General features: G+C 44.0%; 1 protein-coding gene across 1 annotated transcript; it reads left to right on the top strand.

Annotated features, from left to right (window-relative positions):
• The first annotated feature begins 8,642 nt into the window (after positions 1-8,642).
• On the top strand, positions 8,643-22,440 carry LOC128716360 (retinal homeobox protein Rax). The gene is made up of 5 exons (XM_053811280.1): positions 8,643-8,844; positions 13,778-13,934; positions 14,038-14,167; positions 21,652-21,739; positions 21,986-22,440. The coding sequence occupies exons 1-5, from the start codon at positions 8,643-8,645 to the stop codon at positions 22,438-22,440; spliced, it is 1,032 nt and encodes a 343-aa protein (XP_053667255.1).
• The last annotated feature ends 45 nt before the right edge of the window (positions 22,441-22,485 follow it).

Here is a 22,485-nt window from a genome sequence, read left to right as displayed (position 1 = left end):
TCCGAAATCGAAACGATAATATTTACTGTCCAAACACCGGCACCACCACGGTGCCACGGATGCGTGCGAACGCAAAAGCCACAAATAACTTTACAAAAATCAATTTAATACAAAACTGATTTACTCTATTTTCGTCCACACACAACCTAGGGCAATGCAGGGCTCGCCCCCTACGACCAGGCTTGACGTCGTTTGATTCACCCGGGTTGAGCATATCCGTTGGCAGACAGGCAGACACACAGAATCCTCTTCAATTGCGCTTCGGTTCGGAGCTCAGTACACCGGAGTCCTTCAAAACGGTTGCACGATCCTGGCAACGTGTCCCCGCGGCTGTCACATAAGGGGTTGTTGATGGGGGGTGGTAGGGTGATAGGGGCTACCTACGCCCCAGATAAAGCAAGAGTGGCAAGAGAATCAGCACAAACCAAGGCGTACCGTACGAATGGCCGGATTTGCAATGGCAAAAGCAAAAAAGTAGGATGTCAATCGACGACAGTCGCTACGTTGTTGATTTTTGTTTGTTTACTCGCCCGACGAACCGGCAAAGGGACATACGTTTCACTATGGGCAATCACACACATACACACAAACATAACTCCATATCGATGCGTCTCGAACACGGGCAAACAGCAGAAAATAGGCAGGAAAAAGACATTTCACTACCAGCGCTCGAAGGCACCGGCGACTTGAAATTCTTCGCCTCATCACAACTCCACAAGGTGCAGGAAAATGGTTGGGAAATGTCGTGCCAGTCAGTGCGGAAGGTTTATTGAATTTGATTTTCTCCGCACGCTCCCCCGACGGTTGGTCAGCCCGTTACACAGAGGCACCTCGGGGGCAAAACAATTCGACCGTGAGCTGTTTCGGGCGCGTGTCACCGTTCCGTGTGAGCGGCGAATGTCCTTTTTTCTTAAGTTTGGAATGGAAATCTAAATGGTAAACAAAACGACGGAAAAACTAAAACTAAAGCCAAATCGTATACGCCAGTGCGGATTTGTCCCATTTCAGTGCAGAATTTCGTGGCGGAACTGGGTGGTCGGGTTATTTTTTTCACCTTCTCCCTAGCGTAGCCTAGAACTCTAGTGCCTAGGCTAGTCTAGGGCAAATCGTACGGTGCAGACGATGGCATACATGAAACGCATAAATGATATTAACAGTACAGAATAAATAAAACTTTATCGATATCCTAGCCCGAAGGCATAATAACCGTTTTCTATTGGCTGGGAAAAGTTGGTTCGAGGACAATCGTGAATCGATTGGAAAGGATTTTCCACATTTGTATGTGTGTGTGTGTGTTAAAAAGTGGCACGGCAAGTGTTTATGGGCACTTTTGTTAAACTCTTCTTGTAGTTTCTCATTTAAAGAACTTTGATTGTTTATGGCAACAGGTGGGATTTGCAGCTAATTATAAATCATGATAATTAAAGATGTTGCACTGTTATGAATCTATGCCAGGGGTCGTCAAACCTCTTAAATCAAAAAGCCAAATAGGATAGAATCAGATTGACCTTCGAATGGTTTGCTAAGAGGTCGATGACTACATATACTTGCTAAAACATCCGACGATTTTTAAAACATATATGTGATTCCTATCAGTTCGCCATACAAAAATATATGATCAGAAAGTTCAATTTTAAAGTAATTCAGGATCTTCTGATTACTAAATCGTTCTGTTTCCTTCGATTTATGGTCTCTCAGCATTCATTTTGAACTCTAATAAAAATCTTTGCTAACCGTTATGACGGAACACCATTATTTCTAACTGTTTTTTATCTACGAATATAATTGTGTCATTTTCAGATTTTCTTGTAGGAAAGTTATCCATTAAATGCAAAACAAAAAATCATAAATCATTCGATGCTTCATCTTGATCTCATATGGAAAAAAACGAGCTATCATTTTAGGACACTGTGCACTATGGCACAAGCCTCAAGGAACCAAGACCACTGAATACAACAGATATAGAAAGATCCCAAGTAATCAATGGGAGTTCAACCATTTCTTGAACTTTTTATATTTTTTTAACATTCTTATGAATCAGGTGTTGAAAAAATTTGTGGCAAAATTGGCAGGGGATGGATCATTGTCGAAGAAGACCCTCCATGTACTTGGACGATGACTGAAAATTCGTAAAAGGGTCCACAATATTAACCTTCAGGAACTAATGTGAATTATTATTGCATTACTTCTCGCTTGTATTACGGGTCACCCAAAACGTGTGTAATAAATTCCCTAACTAGTGCACACAAAGAACCTCCCAACGAACGCTTTATGAACGTTCGGTTCCAATAAAATCTAGATCAATAGTTCGGAACGTTCGTTTGAGTTGGCAAGTTTGATCAAACAAACCCCAAGCGAGCGTACGGACGATATGTGCATTTTCCAATTCGAACTTAAATTACACGTTCCGTGTGACTCGGCTGCTGTATGTACCCTTGCTTGGCCGCTAGCCACATCTCCACCGGGAACGACCGTAATAAAGTTTATTAGAGAATTATTTTCTGTATATGTTTGATATTAGGTCGATTGTTGGTTGTTTCCATTTACCGGTCGCTCTCCATTCACCGGACTGGACGGCGGCTGAAAAAGAACGGCGAACCGGGTCTGCTCCTAGTGCACACGGGAGGGGCACCAATGGACGCCAATAAAGGGCCAAACAAGATTGGGAATTTACTTGTGCGGTGTACGGATTGGAAGTTTATCGTTTCGTTTGCGACTGCGAACTTTGTGTTGGTTTGGCGTTGCAGCCTGGTGGATGATATCTGACCGGTTGGATTGTATTGCTTCATCGTGTATGGCGTGTAAGTCGTAGAGACTCTAGGGAGATGTGGTGTCGTTCTTGGTATCCTTAAATTGGAGCTTGTTTACACTGAAGCAACTTGGATCTGTACGAGTTCGGTCACTTTGGCAGGATGAAGCAGTTTATAGAACTTGGAATATGAAGCAGGTTTTACGTATTGTGGGAATTACTAATACTCTACTGCTGTTGTGAAAGATTTCCATTTCTATTCTTATATCACATGTGTCATTAGAGGAATGTTCTTGAAATTATTTTACACCTGAAAAGAAGCAACTCTTAACGGATTAGGACTTCAAGAGAACACATCATATTTTCAGCCATAGAAAATACAAAGAACAAAGTGATGTAAACGTTCCTTCTGTGCTAATGGCACGTGTCACATAATGATGGATAATTTCCCTTTCACTTCAAATGGCATCCTTCCCCTCTGTATCGGAAATTGTTTATCACGCTTAACGGCTTCATGCATGATTTTAAACTTTGCTCACCGCCTGTACTGTCGCGGATTGGGTGTGAAAATGAATTTATTAAAGCGTATAAAACGGCACATACTTTACATAGCTTAATGTGATGAAAAGAGCAACGAGTTTTGAACGGAATGCAGACACCTTTCCAAAATCATTCATCTGTTAACTGGATGGGTTTTTTGTTGTTTCGTCAGAGTCGGTAATGTGTACGAATTAAATTGCGCCCCTCAAATCCATGAAAAAGTTAATGGTTTGATAGATTCATAATTTTTGCAATCGTTAGAATGACGTGCTCTATTAATTGAACGATAACCTCGCTAATTGTAGAACAAACCCTTAGACATGTCATGAGAATGACACCAGACGACCCAACCCTTGATGTCTGTTTAGGCCGCCAACATATGCCGAGTGGACCCAAGTGGAATAATTAGCAATAAACAGGCATGTCAAGACCGCTAATTGGTTGAATGTACAACTTTCTACTTATTGCTGTTCATTAAATTATTTGTAAGTTATAAATGTAATCGATAAAAAGGGCAAATAGCTCAACCGCGTTCCATCAATACATGTTAATTTCTTCCCATTTTTCAAACTGCTTGCGCTCATTTATGCTAGCAGGATCATTTCACTAAAACTTTTCCTCCAATGGTTAATGTGAAAAAGAAGAATATTTTGCTGTAGAATTTTTAAATATTCCCCATTTAGAGATTTATTATGATTCAATTGTAGACATTACGTAGTATTTGAGTTGTGGCGATTATGATGTTGTTTTCCTTTATTTGCAATCTTTCTCCCATTCTAGCATTTATTGCATTTTCCTTCATTTCACACCGATGTGCGCACATATCCACTTCCGATTTGCCGTGCTCGTGTGCGCTGGCATTCGACGGCATAAGTGGACCGATTATTGCTCATCTCCTATCTCGGTGAGCGCGAATGCCATATTCCCGGCACATTACCATCGATTGACGGCACTTTTCCGGTCGCGTAATCGTCCTCGAAGTCCTCCGTGCTCCTCCCACCGGCACACTTTTCTCCCGCTACGAGCTTAGCGGATTGGCGCGATCCAATCCGTATCCTTACTGTCATCGAAATGTATCACGTTGGGAGGAATATAAAGTGGAACGGGTGCCGGTTCAAATCGAGACGTACGTCACGGCATTCGAATACTACTTTCCATCCCAGTCAAGTGATGGGGCAAACGGGTCGTTTGGGGATTCTTTTCTTGCTTTTTTTTCTGCTCGCTCCTCTGATGCTCTTGTTTTCTGGACCGATTCGATCGTTACGTTTGGCCACGGGATGGTATTAGGGGTACACCACACCACACACCAATACCGATTGCTTTGCTGTGAGGCTTTTTTTTGTAACAATGGCGTAGAAGTAGATGCTGCCTGCCGTTTTCGATGTGAAAGAAACACAACAGCATTCAAACGGCAGCCAGGCAAAAAGGAAATTGAAGATTTGTTCGCGATTTTCGATGATTGTGATTGAAAAGTTGATTGCCTTTTAAGACCGTTTGAGTGCGAGGATTCGGCCGTTGTGCGACGGGATCACGAGCGAGAGGGGGAGGGGGTTGGGTGTGTTGGTGGGCAAATGGCCGAATGAGTGTTTAGTACGCCCGGGAAACGAAATCGAATAAGTGATAATTGCGGGGTAGCATTATTGATATAGGAGTTTGTGTTTGAGTTACAGGCTCGCCAGGGATGAAATATGATTAAATTTTCTGCAATGGTAGTGTGCAACGTTTGGTTTGATTTCGGTTGAGGTTGGTATTTACTGTCATGAAAGGAATGTTGTGGAGCTAATGGAGATTTTAAATAATTTAATGTTTTAAATTTTTTAGTTAAATACGATAAGTTGTAAGATAAAACAAATTAAAAATTATAATAGAATATATTTTTTTAATTTACTACTATTTGATACTACAGTTATATTTGTATTGGAATTGTATTACTTGAATTAATACATTATTTAAAAAAAGAAGAATCATTTTTGTTTTAAAAAGCTTATTCTAACAATTGCAATTCCCACCAGAATATGTGGTGCACTATTCTAGCAATTCTTAATAAAGCTAACAGTTCATCTGGTAGTTCAATAGTCTCCAGATTATTGACTAACGAGTACCTGGCCGTTCTTTAAGAATTAAAGAAGCAGTAAAGATAAAAAACGCATTGAGAATTTTCCCCTATTATAAATGATATTACAAAAAAAAACAAATGATAGTGAAAAGTGTTTTCTGTTAGCAGCATCCTTCAGTGAACTATCCTGTTTCGTTCGACAAATTGCATCTGTATAAATTAACACCAGCTGATCGGCATCACCACTCGCCCTCCGTAGCTGTGTGTTGGTGTGAACTGTACTGCAATTTAGCGCTACTGATGTACGCATCGGGCAAAGCATTCCTCACGCCATCCAATCAAAGCTCAGTATCGATCTGCGCATGTCTTGCCGAATGGGGATATGTTTGGTACCCCTTACAAGTGGGCTCGTTCGGGGCAAGACAGTTAACGCGCAATGTCTCATCGTACACATCCCCGATGATGATGGTTTTACTTTACGTGACTTTCCAAAGACCTTACGCTAAGATTCTGGTACCATTTGTTGCAACAGCGATTGAAGGAAGGGTTGCGGATTCTCGGGTCTAACCGCAACCTAACGCTGCTTTGCCAAAACAATGTAAATTAATCCGATTCCATGCTTCGTTTGTGGCGAAGATCATTATTAGTCTTATCATTAGTGTCACCCGGGTCAAAGTGAAAGGGTCTGTACTGGATGAACCGTCGTATCGTAAGGATCGGGCTTTCCAAATTGCTGCTGCGGTTGCGGTTAAGCAGGAAGTTTCCCTGATCTTGCTGCAGTCATATGATGGATCAGATTTGTCCTCGAAATAATCATTTGCTAGTACGGAAATCTTTTTTCGCACCAATGAAAACAAAGGATTACCCCCGAGCTGACTGAATAGAGTTCGGGGTCTGCGGCAGCCAAATTTGCTCAGGCACCTCTCAGCGATACCGTCATCATGGATGCGAATGTTTAAATTTCAACAAGCAAATCTTGTGATATGTTTGTGAATGAATGAATCTTAACCCCATACCTTGGTCTTGGTCTCAAAAGTACTACCCTGCCGCCAAGAGACGTTCCTCGATCGAAGGATCATCGAGGATCAACGGAAGGAATAACAAAACCACAGCTAAGCACGGTCGTAAAACTTTTCCATGGTTTCCTTCGCATCGATGGTCCAGATGCACCCGTCAGTTCGTGGCGTGCCTGCAGCAAAACTTTGTTTGGCCTACGCCCGGTGCCTTCTGGTCTAAATAGTTGTAATCTTTTTGTTTTGACTACTTCCTCTCCTATCACCATTCCACCAGCCAATGGAACCCACAGCGAAGCGTTCCAGGCGAGGATGCTGGTTATTTATGCTGGACGCTACCTATCGCCACGGCAAGGTTACGTTCGTTTGCCCGCCTGTTCGCGATTGGCCTTGGTCGCGACATTTTACACGCTAGCGTTGGATGTTACTGAATGGAATGGTTCAGCTCACCAGCTCGAACCTCAACCGGGGTGCCTGCTCGGACAGGTCGAAAATTGAGTGGGGATTTTACGGGATCAACTCGCAACGGGGTAGAAGTTGGAGAGAGTTAAGTGTACCTTAGGTTTTGATGAATGAAGAACAACTAGCGGAACGCGGGGTACAGAAGCTGACCATCGTCTGTAACCCTATACCGTGTTGCCCGAGGTAGGCTTGCCCTGAAAGTGGACTTTTTTGTTTTTTTTTCCTTCCGTCCGCAGACCATTTGAATTAGTCGCCATCTTTTGCCTGGTCTTGCATCTTGCGAAACAGTGCCAAAAAGAAGGTGTACGAATAACACACCTTTTGTGTCGATCATTAATTGCGGGGAAACTTACATACGCCTCGCTCGAAGATCTTGGTCCGGAAAAGTCTGTTACCCGGAAATGAATGTTGGAATTTCTATTTAAATGTTTAATAATGTCCAAACATGCATGCGCTGAACGAACGGCGACAATAAATTGCTAATTTATGCACAAATGTTTGAAATGCCACAGTCAAAACAACAATTATGCGTCGTGGTGGATGGTGTGCAGCTAATTAAATTGTCACCTAACGAACTTTATTTAGAGCACATTTCTAATCTAATCGTTTATAAAGGAGCTGTAACATTTAAGTAAAGAAACTTGAACTTTGATATAATTGTAATTGTATCATAAAATTGATTCAAAAATATGTTTTGCTATATTTTTTGCTTTTTTGCGTATTTCAAGACGCCAATAATTATTGCCGATTTCTCTAAATAAAAATACAATAAAATGTGTATAATTCATTGCCGTGCGTAACACCACTGGTCAAACAAACTACCCATAAAGATGACTCTATTTATGTCTCATTTGTAACAATTGCAAACTAACGCAAGGGCCTATTAGTGCAACATTAGGCTTTGGCACACACTTGTTGTGTCCTCCTCCAATCACGCGCGTCTTCGGATGCGGCTGCCATGCTCCAGTGCCACCCGCTCCACGGACGGTCTCTTTCCAGCGTCACCATGTCAACGTGCAGTGTCCATTCGTGGGATACTTCCACAAGCCTCAATGCACAGCACAGGTTAGGGAAGGGATGATGAATGAAACGCGCGTGTAGCTGCGGTGGGAAACGGGTCTACCTGCCAGGTTGCGGGAACGGGACGACACCAGTCACGCAGGCACCCCGAGATATCGAAGAAAACTACCCCTATTTTTGAACCGTGCGTTCTCTTTCCATTCCGATTTTCCGACTCTACCCCGGCATGCGCACTAGATGCATTAGGTTTGCAGTGGCTGTGTGTTTGTGTATGGGAGGGTTACCTTGTAGAATGGCACAGGTTCCACAACTGCAACGGTGTTTGTAACCGCTCGAAGGGAGGAAAACTCTATTTGGAATGTTTTTAATATTTATTCGACGGTACGCACTGCTTTACGTTCACTTCTAGGCAGACATTCGAGCAGATCACTTCGGACGGCCAGTGAATTAGGCAGTTGGAGGGTCGGTAATTGTGGTTTGCGTTTGATGTTGAACGGAACAGGACCGTGCTGGGTATGGTTACGCGAAAAGGTGGATGAAGAAAACACAAACAAGTTGTGCGATTTAAAATTGAAAGTGATTGTAACGCCATATGAAGTGATCGTACGAATTTACGGCAGTGTACAAAGTGATTAAACTGTATGAAGTGACTGGTTTAACGTTGGAAACTGAATGAAAAAAAACACCTGTGTAATATTATTTAAGTTACACACAAGTCGAAACGAAACAAAAGACTAAGATATTCCAGCAGCTAAGTGTGGTGCGAATTGTATTAGAGCCATTCATCATAACTGTTGAATCAATGTTGAAGATGATGTCAGGAGCCGTGCACGCCGAACGCGTCATCCGCGCACCGCCACAGAGCAGCGCAATATCGAAACCGAGAGCGGTCTACAGTATAGATCAAATACTGGGCAATCATCACCATACGCGAAGGACTAATGGCAGCAGCAACAACAACAACAATAACAACAACAGTCTTACCATTAACAACAACAGCCTCGGTATGTATTTTTTTGTTTAGTTCGAGGGGATATAAACAGGGTCCATGATGTTATCGCGTGTATGTGAGCGATCACTACTTCGTGTAGGAGTTACACCCTCAGAACGGGGCGCGATATACCTGAAAGGAGTGTCGTTTAATTTTTTTGCTCCCCCCCCCCCCACCGAAACGATGGGAATCGAAACATTTGGCCCCTGGGTAATTGAGTATCGATAATCTAATAAATCAATTAATGCCAGAACCAACGATCAGACGTGGTGTGTTTGCGGGGTTGGGAATTGGAAGCAATATTGAATAGACACGGTGCCGAGCGGTACCGGCGAATTAGGGAACTAAGCGTTTTGTGCATGGAAAGGATGATGGTGTGAATGGTGCGTTTACTTACAAACTTCAGATTGTTTGGGACGAACCGAACGTAAATGAGACATTCACATGCATCCAGTTCGGAAGGGGGTTGACACGATCAAAACTTACACCTGTGTTTTCCGCGTCGAAAAAAGAAAATAACAGGAACCCCTTTTTTCGGGTGTTGGGGTTGCTTTATTGAACATCATTAGCGAGTTTAGTCGGTGAAAAAGTAGCCGCCCTGGAATGGGCGACCAGCAGATGATAAATAACATGTGCCCTTCTGCCCTAATCAGCAGATGTTTTTTTGTGCCACGATGTAGGAATATCCTGGCGCTTTCATTTTTTTGAGTCGGAACACAATAATGAAATGATAATAGCCATTTATGTTGGAAATAGATTCCCAGGGTGGGAGTGTTGTTTGGATATAAATATAACAAATTAATCTATGTCTGTGAGTTGGTGGTGATAAAACTCTACTTCTTTGCACTCGTCGCACAATAAAGTAGATGATAGGAAAGAGGATGAAAGGTAATTTATAGAGGAAAACATCCTAAATAAAAATGTTTCGTTGAAATATTGAAAAAACAATAAGGCTTTATTGTATTGTATGCCGTGGCCCCATTACGTTCAAACCGGAAGCACAAATCCAGCAGTCTTGTTTGTGGAACCATTCGGAGGAAATGCGTTGCCTTCCTGTCATAAATGTAGGCATATCTTGCATGACGGTTTTTCTATTTCCCTGTCTAGCGTCATAAACATGTTTCCCGTCCGGTTGGCGTTAGGCACTATGTAATTCTCCACGTCCCATACCAATATCAGCATCCGTGTTCACCCGTTCACTACATCGATGAAGAATCGATTACCCAACGGTCAACCTTAAGTGTTGGCCACTCACTTTGGGAACTCGTGAAGAGGGCCATAAAACAATTTGGTCTAAGCGTTTACCTGACAGGCGGGGATCAGGAGAAGATCACCCATAAGAAAGTATATTTAGTACAGCTTACCGGAGCAACAACTGTTGTTATTGTTACGGCTATAGGTCTTCACCGGGATGGTCGATTTGGAACGATGGCCCCAGTATGACCGGTAATTCCTTGACACGCACATTGAAACCCTTTTGGACGCGTCAAACCTCCAGAGCCCCTGAAATCACACCGTTAAGGGTTAAGTACCTGCAGGAGCACGATACAGAGCACGAAGGGCAATGATGCGTGGATTAATTAGGATTTTGTGGTTACCTTTCTTTCCCTCTCCATTTCATTGGTCTCTCTGGTTGGGAACTCCATTTAAAAGGGGTATCCTATGGGCCAGGTTTTATGAACTCATCTTTTCGTTCCCTTCTAACGATCCCCTTTTTTGGGCGTTATTACTTCTCCAAACAAACCATAAAGTTTGGCTCAGGTCCTTGCTGGACATACAGGATACGACGCGCCAGTTTCGAGATGGTGTTAACAACGGTACTATTTGGTCGTATATTTGCACCTTAACCTTTCACACACCTGACGAGCATGTGATGACGCATGTGATAATACAGCATGTTGGAAATTATTTTCAATCTTTTGCTTGCAATTTACCATGAAAGGAAATAGGAGTGAGAGGAGTTTTTTTTTATTTATTTCCTTCAACAATCCACCGTAATTGGAACTCGCGAATCGCACATAAAAACATGCCGCCTTTAATTGGTCTGCGGTGACGCGATTTATTTGTCACTCCGCTCTACGTTGGAGGGAGGTATATACGTTGCTTTTATTGAAATATCTTAATGGGAGCGGAGATCGACGGCGAACACAAAAATAGATGTCGTTTCCGATGGGAAAATGGAGGTATCGAGATACCTATTTTTTCTCTCTTCCGTTGATTGCTAACACTTTGGCAACGCGAACCGATGAAAACGGGACGTACTACACCGTGTGTGTTCCATTTCGTTTGATCCTACGCACAGGCTAGAGATTGATTGTGAACCTGTATCCAGCACGAAGCGAATGATGCTTCCAACATGGCTGTATCGTTAGACACACTTTCCGGAAAAGTGTCCGGAGAGTCCTGTCGCTTAACTTGTTGCCTTGCGGGTAGGCAGGAAAAGAAAATCCCCACCAAACGTCACATATTTATATTTGGTTCCGGAGCGTCAAACCGACCCGCACATACACAGGATGCTCAGGGCTTTTGATTCGTGAGTGCTCCGGATCACAAGAATCCTTTGGTGTGCTGTTGCTTTGCACCAGAACGGAAATTGAACATCAAATCGGCCATTGAAATATGGTTCGGGATGTGAGTGGGTTTTATTTATTTTTTATTTTTGGGGAAGGCACAACACCTGATTGAATTAAAACGTTGTGCAAACTTATCGTTATAAATTCGATTTCGTGTGTATGTAGCTGTTTCCGATTGACACCGGTTAATGCTTGCCGGTGCTCATTGTGCGCGACTCGTTAATGTGCGTCGCATTACCGGGGGGAAATTCAGGAGTTTTTCTCTCTTTTTCTACGTTTTCTGCTTGCATACGCACTCCTCTGTCATCAGTTACCTCGTTCCACAGCTCCGGAGGTGGTGAATTTTAATATACTCACAATTAGGGCCCACACAACGCAGCGGGTGGACCAACATGACGGTGCGCACTGTACGTCCTGTACGTCCGGAACACCGCGGGAACGCAAATTATGTCGTCGCCGATGCTGGCGATGAGCATGATGACGATAATGTTGTCGCTGGTTGTTTGAAGGATAATGTTGAAATTTTGGGTTGGGGTAGGAGTCCGTTTTTCAGAACTTCCGGAGGTATGAGAGATCGGGTGAGGTAGTACACGCATCGGGCGATCACTCCAGCACAATCCATATCAGCCTCTGTTGACAATGTTTGCACGAGTTGTTAAGCGGTTTATTGTTAATAAAAACTGGTCCCTCCGTACGCACCCGGGTCGGAAGGGTCGGTTGCATTATTATTTGTCGTATTGTTGGTCCGTGTTTGGCTTTCGGGTTCGTCGTCCTGTTTTTTTGTTGTTGTTGCTGTTGTTTTCCGTTGTTCCGTGGCATACCCATTCAGTATGATGGCTGTTGTTTGCAAAGCGCGAGGGTGGTTTGCATGATATAATGCGCTCTCAACTATTTAATTTGCGTGGTTTGAAAAGGTAACGGTTTGAAAAGAAATTGGAATGGGGATGCACCTGAACGACAAACACACTTACACCAGTGTAGATGAGTACTGTAGTCGGCCTCGGAAAAGTACGTCCTCTGGAAGGGATGTTTATTTTCCACTTAAATAATTTTTTCATAGTAAAAAAACAATTTCACTACAGAATGAGCATAAGGTCTTTATGCAAATTTAGAAAATTTGATACAAATAAATGTTGATAGCAATATCCCAATCAAACGTCATAAGGTTATAAAAGCCCTTTTTAATGCTTTATTGCAACTTCCATTCATGGTCGTTACCATGCGGGATCTGCTTCGTGGCTCAGCAGACAAAAATATGTTCCGATACGAAATAAAAAATAGTTCAAAATTGGTAAAACTCGATGAACGAAGGAAAGAAAATAAATCCAACGCACAGACACACCGGGATGAGCCTTTTCGCAATACACCCTCTACCAAACACTCAAACTCCGACCGGTCCACCCACCTGGTCTCCCAACCCTGGAATCGCTCGAGGAAATAATAAATCGCACAATTTTCCCAAAAACGGAAAATGAACAACGAGTCGTCTCACAGATTCGTTGCTTTCTCTGTTCACTTGATTGGCCAATTGCGGGGTTGGTTGCAAAAACGAAAAAAGGGCTAAAAAATTTAAATCCAGCATCGGAAAACGAATCCTAGCCGGGTTGAAAGAACGTTTGGGTGAAACGACACACACACATACAGACGGCAGGAACAGGAAAGCACATTCAAAGGATTAAGCATACTCGAAACCGTTGGTACCGTGTGGTATCGTAAAATTCGTCTATCGAAACGTAAGCACCGAAATGGACGACGAAAAATGTCCAACATCCAAGTCGCCTTTGGCTGTGCGTGGAAAGGATGATGATTATTTAATTGGTGCATTCATTCGGTCGAGCCCCGAAACACGTACTACACACACCAGGGCAGGAACTTTTCGATGTCGTCCGGTGCACTGATGTCTTTCTTTTTTTATTGTTTTATATGAACCGTCCAGTGTGCGGACACAGTTTCGGGACAAAGCAAACATATGGAGGCCCCTGTACGCTGCTCATCGATGGAAACGCAATGGCAAAACGGTTCGATAGGCTTCAAAGTGATGCAGACAAATTTGGCACCGTGTGTGTGGTAGAAACTCATTTAAAAAATGTTTTATTATTTTTGGCATTTAGCCGCGAGCTAAACTGTCCCTCGATACTACCCGCTGTAGCCCTGTGGTTAGACTAGTCAGAGTGTGTGTGGGAAGACACGAACCTCTTTTGGCCGTACGAAGTAAATGAAATTTCGAAAGGAAATTGCATTTTTTTTATTGAAACGCTCTCTTTGACCACGGTACAATGGGATTGATTTGGTTTTACAAATTTGATGTGGTCTAATTTTGTGTTTTTTTTGTTTCTCATTTCATTGCCATGTTCCGTTTCCGGGTGCTGACAGATCAGGAAAATTCGCTCAAACGCGAAGGATCCCCGGTGGAGGTGCACGACGGTGGTGGCGTCGATGTGGACAACGATGATGAGCTACCGATCATGGGTGACATCGATCCGATGGATAACGATCCGAACGATATGGGCCGTCCGAGAAAAATTCGAAGGTAAAATGGCGTTTTTTTCTAGTTTTCGAAATGAACGTTAATAACACAGCCGTTGGTGGCCATCTTTTTTCGGGATGCACTTTACTTTACCATCTCCCCTTAGATCTCGGACAACGTTTACCACCTACCAACTGCACCAGCTGGAGCGGGCGTTCGAGAAAACGCAATATCCGGATGTGTTCACCAGGGAAGAGCTGGCGATGCGGTTAGACCTCAGCGAGGCGCGTGTACAGGTAGGTCGTGCAAAATTTCAACCACCAACCTCTATCGCTCCAACCGGTAGTTGGTCAAGAGCGCCACAGTAACACCACTGTCACTGCACCACTTAGCTCGGTTGAATAATCGACCGTGCGGTCGAAAATGGATGGCCAAGTAATGTAGTTGCGGTGCGGTGAGATTGGTTTCGGGATTTTGACGTGGGTTTTCCCGCCCCGTTGCCCGTTGCGTGTAAATCGCATTACGCAGTGTGTTTAATGGAGTGTTGGGCCCGTCGCTCAAGGTGCACCATGCCCTGCGGGAAGCGAAACAAAACCCTGCCAGACATTATTAGGCACTAATTGGTCTAACACACCCAAACGCCGGTTGTGTGACAGTGGAGATTTACGTAAAATGGGTTTGGAATGTTGTTCCGTCGCGGTATGTGTGTGTGTGTGAGGCTTTTTTATTGCTGCAAAAGGAAGTCCGTTTTCCCCCATTTGCAAATAAAAACACAATTACGGTGAGTGTCGGGTTTTGCAATTACAACAATCCAGTTTGTCATATGATAATTGTGCACGAAACCTCAAATTACAATCACGGTTTTGTTCGAATGGGAATGAAAAGGAAAAAAAAAGCAGCGAAACAGGTCACACGCACTTCATTCCTTCTAGTTGGCAAACAAATTCGGTGCTCTTTTAGTTCATTGGCAGTTGTTTTTTTTTTGCCTTCCAAGTCTACCTTTTAAGGTAGAAAAGTTTGCACGGGTCCGAAAACCCCACGGAAACTCATTTCCCCGGAGGTCTCACTAAGAAACCCTCGCCTTAAACGGAATTGTTTGTGTCATTTGCTGCGTTCCTCGCGCGCATCGTCCAATGTTTGCCCTTTGCAATGTGGCGTAACGCGAAATCGGTGGAGTGGATCGTTCGGGATTGCGCAAATCCGCTACCAAAGGATCGTTTCGGTGCGTACGCGCGAACGGACGGAAGGGATGATACGGAACCCAATTCTAGCGTTTCTGGCAGTTAATCCCTCCGGTCTAAGGAACAATCCTGCGGGAATCCTACAGGCTGCGTGTGTAATTGAAACCGTTTTCTGAAACCTCCCTTCCGTACGCATCGCCCCTTACCCGTGGAAGCTGGCTTATGGATTTGTCAACCCTCGTGGGGTTGAATAACATGAATATGTTTTTTTTCCTCGTCGCCGTGCTCGCCGTCATTTCCTCTCGGGATAATGAGCGAACGCGCATCGGCGTACTGACCGTATAACGGCCCATTGTGACGATCGGTATTAATCGCTTTTAATAAACTTATAATAAACATTTTTCACATCACGTTCCCATTCCCATTGGTTTGGGTCTTTGGCCACGGTGTGGAAAACACTCCTGTTTGACATTTGACGTTGCTCCCAAGAGGGATGCATTTCCCGCGCCTAGATGTGTGTATGTGTGTGTGTGTGTGTGTGTTTGATATGTAAAAATAATGGTGAGAACATGATTTATTAGGGTGTCGGCAAGAGCGGGCACGCAGCGGATTCCGTTCCGTCCGGTGTGACTGCGATTAGCATAAATTTGTTCGCTAATTAGTAGGAAACCGATTCTCCGGATCCGATTGCTTCCGCTGCACCGTCGGAATAAGCGGGAAAGTCTTTTCCAGGCAAGGAATGTGTTTACTGGAAACCGGTAGCAAATAGAGATGTTATTGTCCGCCAGTCAACCGCACATAAATTTCATTATCCACTTCCTTTTCGTTGCGAGAGAGAGAGAGAGAGGGAAATTTGTAGCGATAATGGCGAAAAATATTACCCAAGGTGATACTCAACCCTGGAAATATATAATTGTGGCAGTGTATTGTTCTGTTGAACTGTATTCGCTAGATTAGCAACACGGCAGACACGAAATTAGGCAACAGGAATCATTAATAGGATCATTAACCATTTGGATGGGGTTTTACAAGGATTATACTAATGTATAAACCGTCAGACGAAGCCACTCCGGGAAAACCCATCCTGCAAGTGGTTCTGTTCTCGCGCAGCTTTCGAGATGTTCTGTCTCGATGGAATGGAATGAAGGAAAAACATTCAACTCCTTTTCAGCCACTGTCAGTGGCAGTGGCCTACGGCGTGCCCACCATCAACAGCGTGTTATTGTGATAGGTTTATGTAATTGGCAACAATTTTCCAACTTACGCACGATGGCTACCACAATGGGACACCGGTGCGCCGGTGATGGTAAAATGGACCCATTACCGGGGGGTTTTCCCCATCCGCTGGGCGTGATGCGGGCACTAGCGCTTCTATCCATTCAACGATATGGACTAATTGCAGTGCAAAATTGCATTCAATTAAATCATCCAAATCGGTACGAGCAGCATAGAACCGCCGCACCGAGGAGAGCTGTTGCTTTCCGACTGTGTTGGGTTTGAAAAGCGGCGCTAATTAAATCTGTACTTTAGCCGTTTAAGCTGTGGTGGCAGTAAGAAAGCCACCCTGTGCCCGGCCTGTACATTAATTGCAATTATGTGCTATTAAATTTAGATTTGCACATCCAACACGTCGCTTTCCTCCAGCCAATCGGAGGATCGAAATGGACCGAGTGGGAAAAATGATAACCCAACGCGCCGGTAAGGATGCTTTCGTGCAGCGAGTAGTTCGTTCACTGTGCCTGGTGTGACGCTTCGGTACAATTTATGCCGTCTTCCTTGCGACTTTATTTACAGCGTTTTGGGCTAATTTTCTTCCATCTCGGATATCCGTCGTTTACGCTCTCCTGGCTGCATCGGATGGCGAATTGATGGGCGCGCACCATCACTGAATGGAGCGAATTACGCGAATGCATTAGTTCACTTTCCGGCCGCTGCGAACAGCACATCCTGTACGGGATGTGGGCAATGGGGTACCGATCAAGCCCAACCAACAATAGATAATCGTTCTTCTGTCCTTCCCTTTTGCGCACGTGCGCTTCCCCGATGGGTGCCACAGTGTACCAGAACCGGGATGGGAACGATAAAAATACGTTTAATTGAAATGTAACAACATAACGTGTCGTGTGGGCCCTTTGGCATGCAGTCTTGCTTTGTCCTGCGCGAGCAGGAAAACTGTTTTAGGTGCGTGGCAGTTTTTCCCCCGCACCGAACGAAACCGATCCCTTTTCGGGAAGCGGTTGGTTTGATAGACCGTTAACGACGTGGTGGAAAAACTCAAAAAATCAAACGATGTCAATTACATCGGATTTAATGAGCTTAAAAATGTGCCGATCGGTTTGTTGCCGGGTTTGTAAAGGGACAATTGAAACTGTGTGCATGTGCTCACCCTATTGGATTGAACCCACCCAAACAGTACCGTTGCCTCGATAGGGCGTTATAGGGAGCTTAGTCAAATTGAGTTCCACTTTCTATGTTATCTGAATGTATGTTTTTTTTCTCTCACAGTGATGGTCATTGGAATAAAATTGGTGTTTCATGTTTTGATGCATTTTAAATAATTTAGTAAACGTTTTCTATTCCCGAGGGTATTTTGTAATCCAATAAACCGATATTTATTTGGTAAATCATTAAAAGAACCATCGCTTAAAAATCTATTTTAAATTTGATGGATTCCAAAGAATTAATTTTCTTACTTATTCTCATTGCATTAATTTATGCCTAAGCCTACTTGTATTATATTAACTATAAACTAACGTATGTATTATATAAGCTTAAATGCTCATTCCAGCGCTTTGATTGTTGCTGCAATCACTTCACTTTGTTTAATTTGTATTTGTTTCTAGTCGAAACAACCATGCGTAATACAGGTATTCAGAAGTTTTAAACATGCTATCTTATTGAGTATATTATTATTGTTTTTTTTACTTATTCTACAAATTCGTTTTTGTTATATATAATTTGGTTAGTTAGCCCATAACAACAAAACATAATGTTTCGTTCCTCAATTTCTATTCGATTAACAGACAACCTTATTATTCATATGACCGACACTGTAAATGCTCACAAAAAATGCAGCTTGTTCTGTGGGAAGCTTACACTGATTCTTTACGTGAGCAAATTGACCCTTTTGATAGCAAATTGTCAGTGTGGCACTGCGAGATAAAACAACACTTGCTTGCAAACAATGCAAAACAGGGAGGAAATGGGATCTGGGAATCGCCTGTACCTTGTACAACTATCTTTCCATCGTCACACTATTTCTAGGCAGCAGGATCGTTCAAAACAGATAAGCATGCGTGTTGTTGTACTAGCTCAGGATAACACAGGTTACGGTAACCATGGTAACTACTTTGAAGTGGGTTACACACTTTCCCTTTCGCGAGTGATCGCTTATGTGCGACAGACCTCGGAAGGGTAGTGTGGTGCTCAACCGTTTTGTTAAAGAAAAACTTACCAAGCCATTGCTTGTGAACGTGGGCTCGAGGGGTTAAAAATTCAATCAGACAAATTAATTTAATTCTCAATCCTATTTTAAGGTGAATTAAGATGAAATTTAGTCGTTGACTGCAGGGAAAAGGTTTAGACAATAAGCAGAGAGCAATAATGGAACTGCATGCTGGGTACATTGCACTACACGGTATGGCGTAAATTTGGTTCCGCCGAAAATTGTGCTGAAGGTGGATTACACGTTTTTTTTTTGCTCAATACTCCCTCTTACAAAAGAGGGTGTTTGAAGAGTACTTGGGATTGTTTATCGTTGCCATTCGGTTCACTGCCTGTGCCGGAGCGATCGAGTCCATTTGGCATCGTCTGAAGTGCTATCTGAAGGGGGTTATTTATGCTACGCTGAAATCTTGCATCATAATAGACCGATTATTCATACGTAATTTGCTGATTGATCTCTGATGCAGGGGGATTATATTGTTGCCAGCGTTAGTACTATAAAAAATGTTCATTTCCACATTACAATGAATTGGAAAGTGAATCTTCCACCAGGACACGAGCTGTGAAAATATCGGGACGAAATGACCTCCCCGTGCGAACAGGAGGTCAAGAGACCGTAGCACGAATCACTATCCAAACAGGAACAATAATCTGCTTTTAATGTAATAATATCAACTTAGTACACACATCACGCATCAACCCTCAGGACGCACTGGAAGTCCACACAAACACACACACACTATCCCTGTGTAGTACGGTGGGGGCGCGTCCGTAGCGAAAGTTTATCGGTGACGGTCCGTAACGGGAGGCCCTTGATTTCATATTAAAAGGGCATTCTGTTTGTTTTCCTATCATCTCAGCCCAAACAGCCCTTAATCGATATCCAATCAGGGCAGCGATATCGGAGTCCCTTTTGTTGCGTCACTGAGCAATCCTTGGGACCGATAGCTTTTGGCTCTTCTACCTTTTTATTCGCCGCTCGGTTAGTTTGGCTTCACGCTTCGGAACTCGGGAACCGATCCGGGTGCTGGGCTATAAGTGAATAAATATGTCGCCACCCGTGCGCCATCCGACCACCGAACGGCCTCGAACGACCCAGGGCAACACCCGGTTGGTAGAATTAGCGCCAAAGTTCGTTTTAATTAATTTTCCTACCCATCCCAGGGATTGAGGTTGGAGATTTTCCCACCCGTCGATGGAGATGTGCGGTATTAAGTGCATATTTAGCCGGTGGCTAAATGACGGTGGCTACCGGTTTTCGTTTGCTTCTTCACTGGCTGAAGCACTCTGCTTCGCTTCTCGGACAACCAAATAGCTAATCGTATTATCGACGCGACCGGGCGCGACACACGAAGATCGATCAGTACCGGAGCGATAGGAATATTGGCTGAAGGAATGCATAATTAATTTGTTGGCGCAATTGGCCCGTCTGTCGGCGACAATATCGTTTTAATGGAAGTCATTTGCATACTTGGGGTGGTATCACATTTCAACTGTTCGAGAGGACCGGACTGTTACCGCACGTTCAATGTTCGACGCTCGTGCATCAATATCTCCGAATACCTTCGAGAGCTCTCCACCGATTCGGACTGATTTATGATTGAAGCGCGACTCGAACGAGCGATTTGAAATAATTCAATTAAGCAATGCCCTATTCAGTAACGCTTGAAAGCGTGTTATTTCAACCCCCAGCAGCCACTCGCCCCAGCTCAAATCGGTGCCCTTTTATTACATTCATTAATCGGTCTATTGTGTGGCAAATTAACTGGCTAGAACACGTGTTACATCGATTCGACCACCCTCGATGCCCGAACGCATCAGTTGCGTGTGAGATTTCTTCCAGTGGACTCGAATACACAAAACGACTGGAACCATATTGCATAAACGAAGAACCACAGCACAAATTGATTCAATTGTGTACCTTACGGTGGAAAGAACTCCCGGATGGAAGTCCTAACACTTTACAATGGGCGTCCCATGGTCGCACAATACTGGCCAATCGGAAATTCGTTCTACCGTTCGGCAGGGCCGGTTAGGAATGAGCATCGCGTAGCTTGCTGTTAAAATCGGACCGTCCTATTCGATTTTACTGGGTCCACATCAGTGTTAACATCTTCGTATCAGGGATAAGAGGGTTATAACGTCTCATCCGGAAGAAGGTGAGATGTCTTGCTCTGTTTCGGGTGGGGTCTGGGTGAAGATTTTGCTAAGCAGTTAAGGATCCCAATCAATTTGGATGAGCCTAATGCGTGTTGTATTTGAATGGTTGGAAGAATTTGATTGATTTCATCTTCCGGGACGAGAATGCTTAAAATTGTTCCAATTTTAACTGCATCCGGTTCTGTGGGGTAGAAACATCCCTTCAGCAAAAGGGAAGGATTTTCCTTGTGCGATTTGTCCCGCTGGGTAACTTTAGGAACTGTGCCAAGCAACACTCGTATGTTGCGTATCCTTTCCATATTAAACATGCCGTTGGTATCCTTTTAGACCGGAAGATAAACCAAAGTACTTTCTATTGAGCGATCGACGACTCATCAGTTGCGTGCGGATTTGCCTGTGTGTCTTCCTCATGCCCGGGACTTATTCAAGTTTTGTTGCCGATTTAATAATGAACCAGCGTTGCGTAAAGGACGACGACAGTCGCATCATTTCCGGTGCGTCGTCCCGTTGCTCATATCCGGTTTCCGACATTCGGAACACTTACCGAGCCGCATCCTGCCGATGGAACCACTGATCAGTACGTTGGGTGGATAATTGATGGAAATAATTGCTGATATTGTCAATTAGTCACCGTCTGCTTGCTTTCAACGATCTCGCTACCAGTTCCGGTGTATTGTGGCTGCAATCGGCCATCAATTGGATCAATTTCAGTGTAGCACAGTGTGGACCAATTAGCGTGCCGAAGCATATCGACAGCGAGGTCGTAGGCGCCACTCAGTTACACGCACGCGAGTGCCATAAGATCGAAAGATAATAAAGTTGTCCGGGATGTTCGTTTCTCCCCGGCCATCGTATCGTAATGTTCCCGTGACGGTGTGAAACGCGTTGACACCCTCGATGAAACCGGTCATTAGCGGGGGCCAATGTTTAAAACTGGCTATTTACTGGCATTGTCTTATGGTTTTGTGTTTCTGCTTATCTCCTACAATTCGCAGGTTTGGTTCCAAAATCGTCGTGCCAAGTGGCGCAAACGAGAGAAAGCCATGGGACGGGACACATCTGCCTTCCTCCATCACGAACAAGGTAATTATAAACTTTCCGTACCAGAACCTTCGGCTTGGTACAGACCGTTTGATCCAGGATGGACAGTTTGTCTATCAAATGGACAGCCGGCTATTAGCACCCGGTACTGGTCATTCCCTTTGGTGACCTTTTATTAGCATGCAATTATATACCGATTATGTCGATCAACGGCATCACCCCAATACAGACAACGATCATAATTAACGGTCATCTCTTTCGCTTTTCACACACTGTCTGATGTCACAGGAATGCCTGAGTTTCCACTGGCGCTACCGCTAACGCACAACATACCGCATCCAGCGCTTCCGACCGAATTTTGGCCACCGAACTTTGGCCTACATCCCTCACTGCTACCGGGTACGCACGGGTTGCTGCACCCGAACGTGATGCCCAACTACAAGATACCGAACTTCCATGCGATTCTGTCGCAGTACATGGGTCTGAACAATCTGTTCGGTGGCTATCCGCAGAATCTCAGCATTAACACACGCATCAGCCCGCAGAACAGCCCCAAGGAGAGTCCGACCAGCGTGCCAATAATACCGGGGACGACCGGTCTCAACAACACGAGCAACAGCAGTACGAACAGTGGCGGTAGCATTCTCAGCAGTAGCAGCAGTAGCAGCAGCAGTAGTAGCAACTCCAACATTAGCGTCGGAAGCAACAGTAATACCAGCAAAGAATGCATTGTTGAGAAGTAAGTATCTTTGCGGGAAAAAAGGCACGGTAGTAACGAGAGCGTGCCG

The sequence above is a fragment of the Anopheles marshallii genome, chromosome 3, assembly GCF_943734725.1.
Source record: "Anopheles marshallii chromosome 3, idAnoMarsDA_429_01, whole genome shotgun sequence".
NCBI lineage: Eukaryota > Metazoa > Arthropoda > Insecta > Diptera > Culicidae > Anopheles > Anopheles marshallii.
This window is presented reverse-complemented; position numbering and strand designations above follow the sequence as displayed.

What these genes read in the sequence shown, in the direction of transcription:
- LOC128716360 (XM_053811280.1), top strand. Translation starts at nt 8,643, where the DNA reads ATGTTGAAGATGATGTCAGGAGCCGTGCACGCCGAACGCGTCATCCGC. An exon ending in CATTAACAACAACAGCCTCG is followed by an intron (nt 8,845 to 13,777) that starts GTATGTATTTTT and finishes GGGTGCTGACAG; the next exon opens with ATCAGGAAAATTCGCTCAAA. An exon ending in CTTCCTCCATCACGAACAAG is followed by an intron (nt 21,740 to 21,985) that starts GTAATTATAAAC and finishes CTGATGTCACAG; the next exon opens with GAATGCCTGAGTTTCCACTG.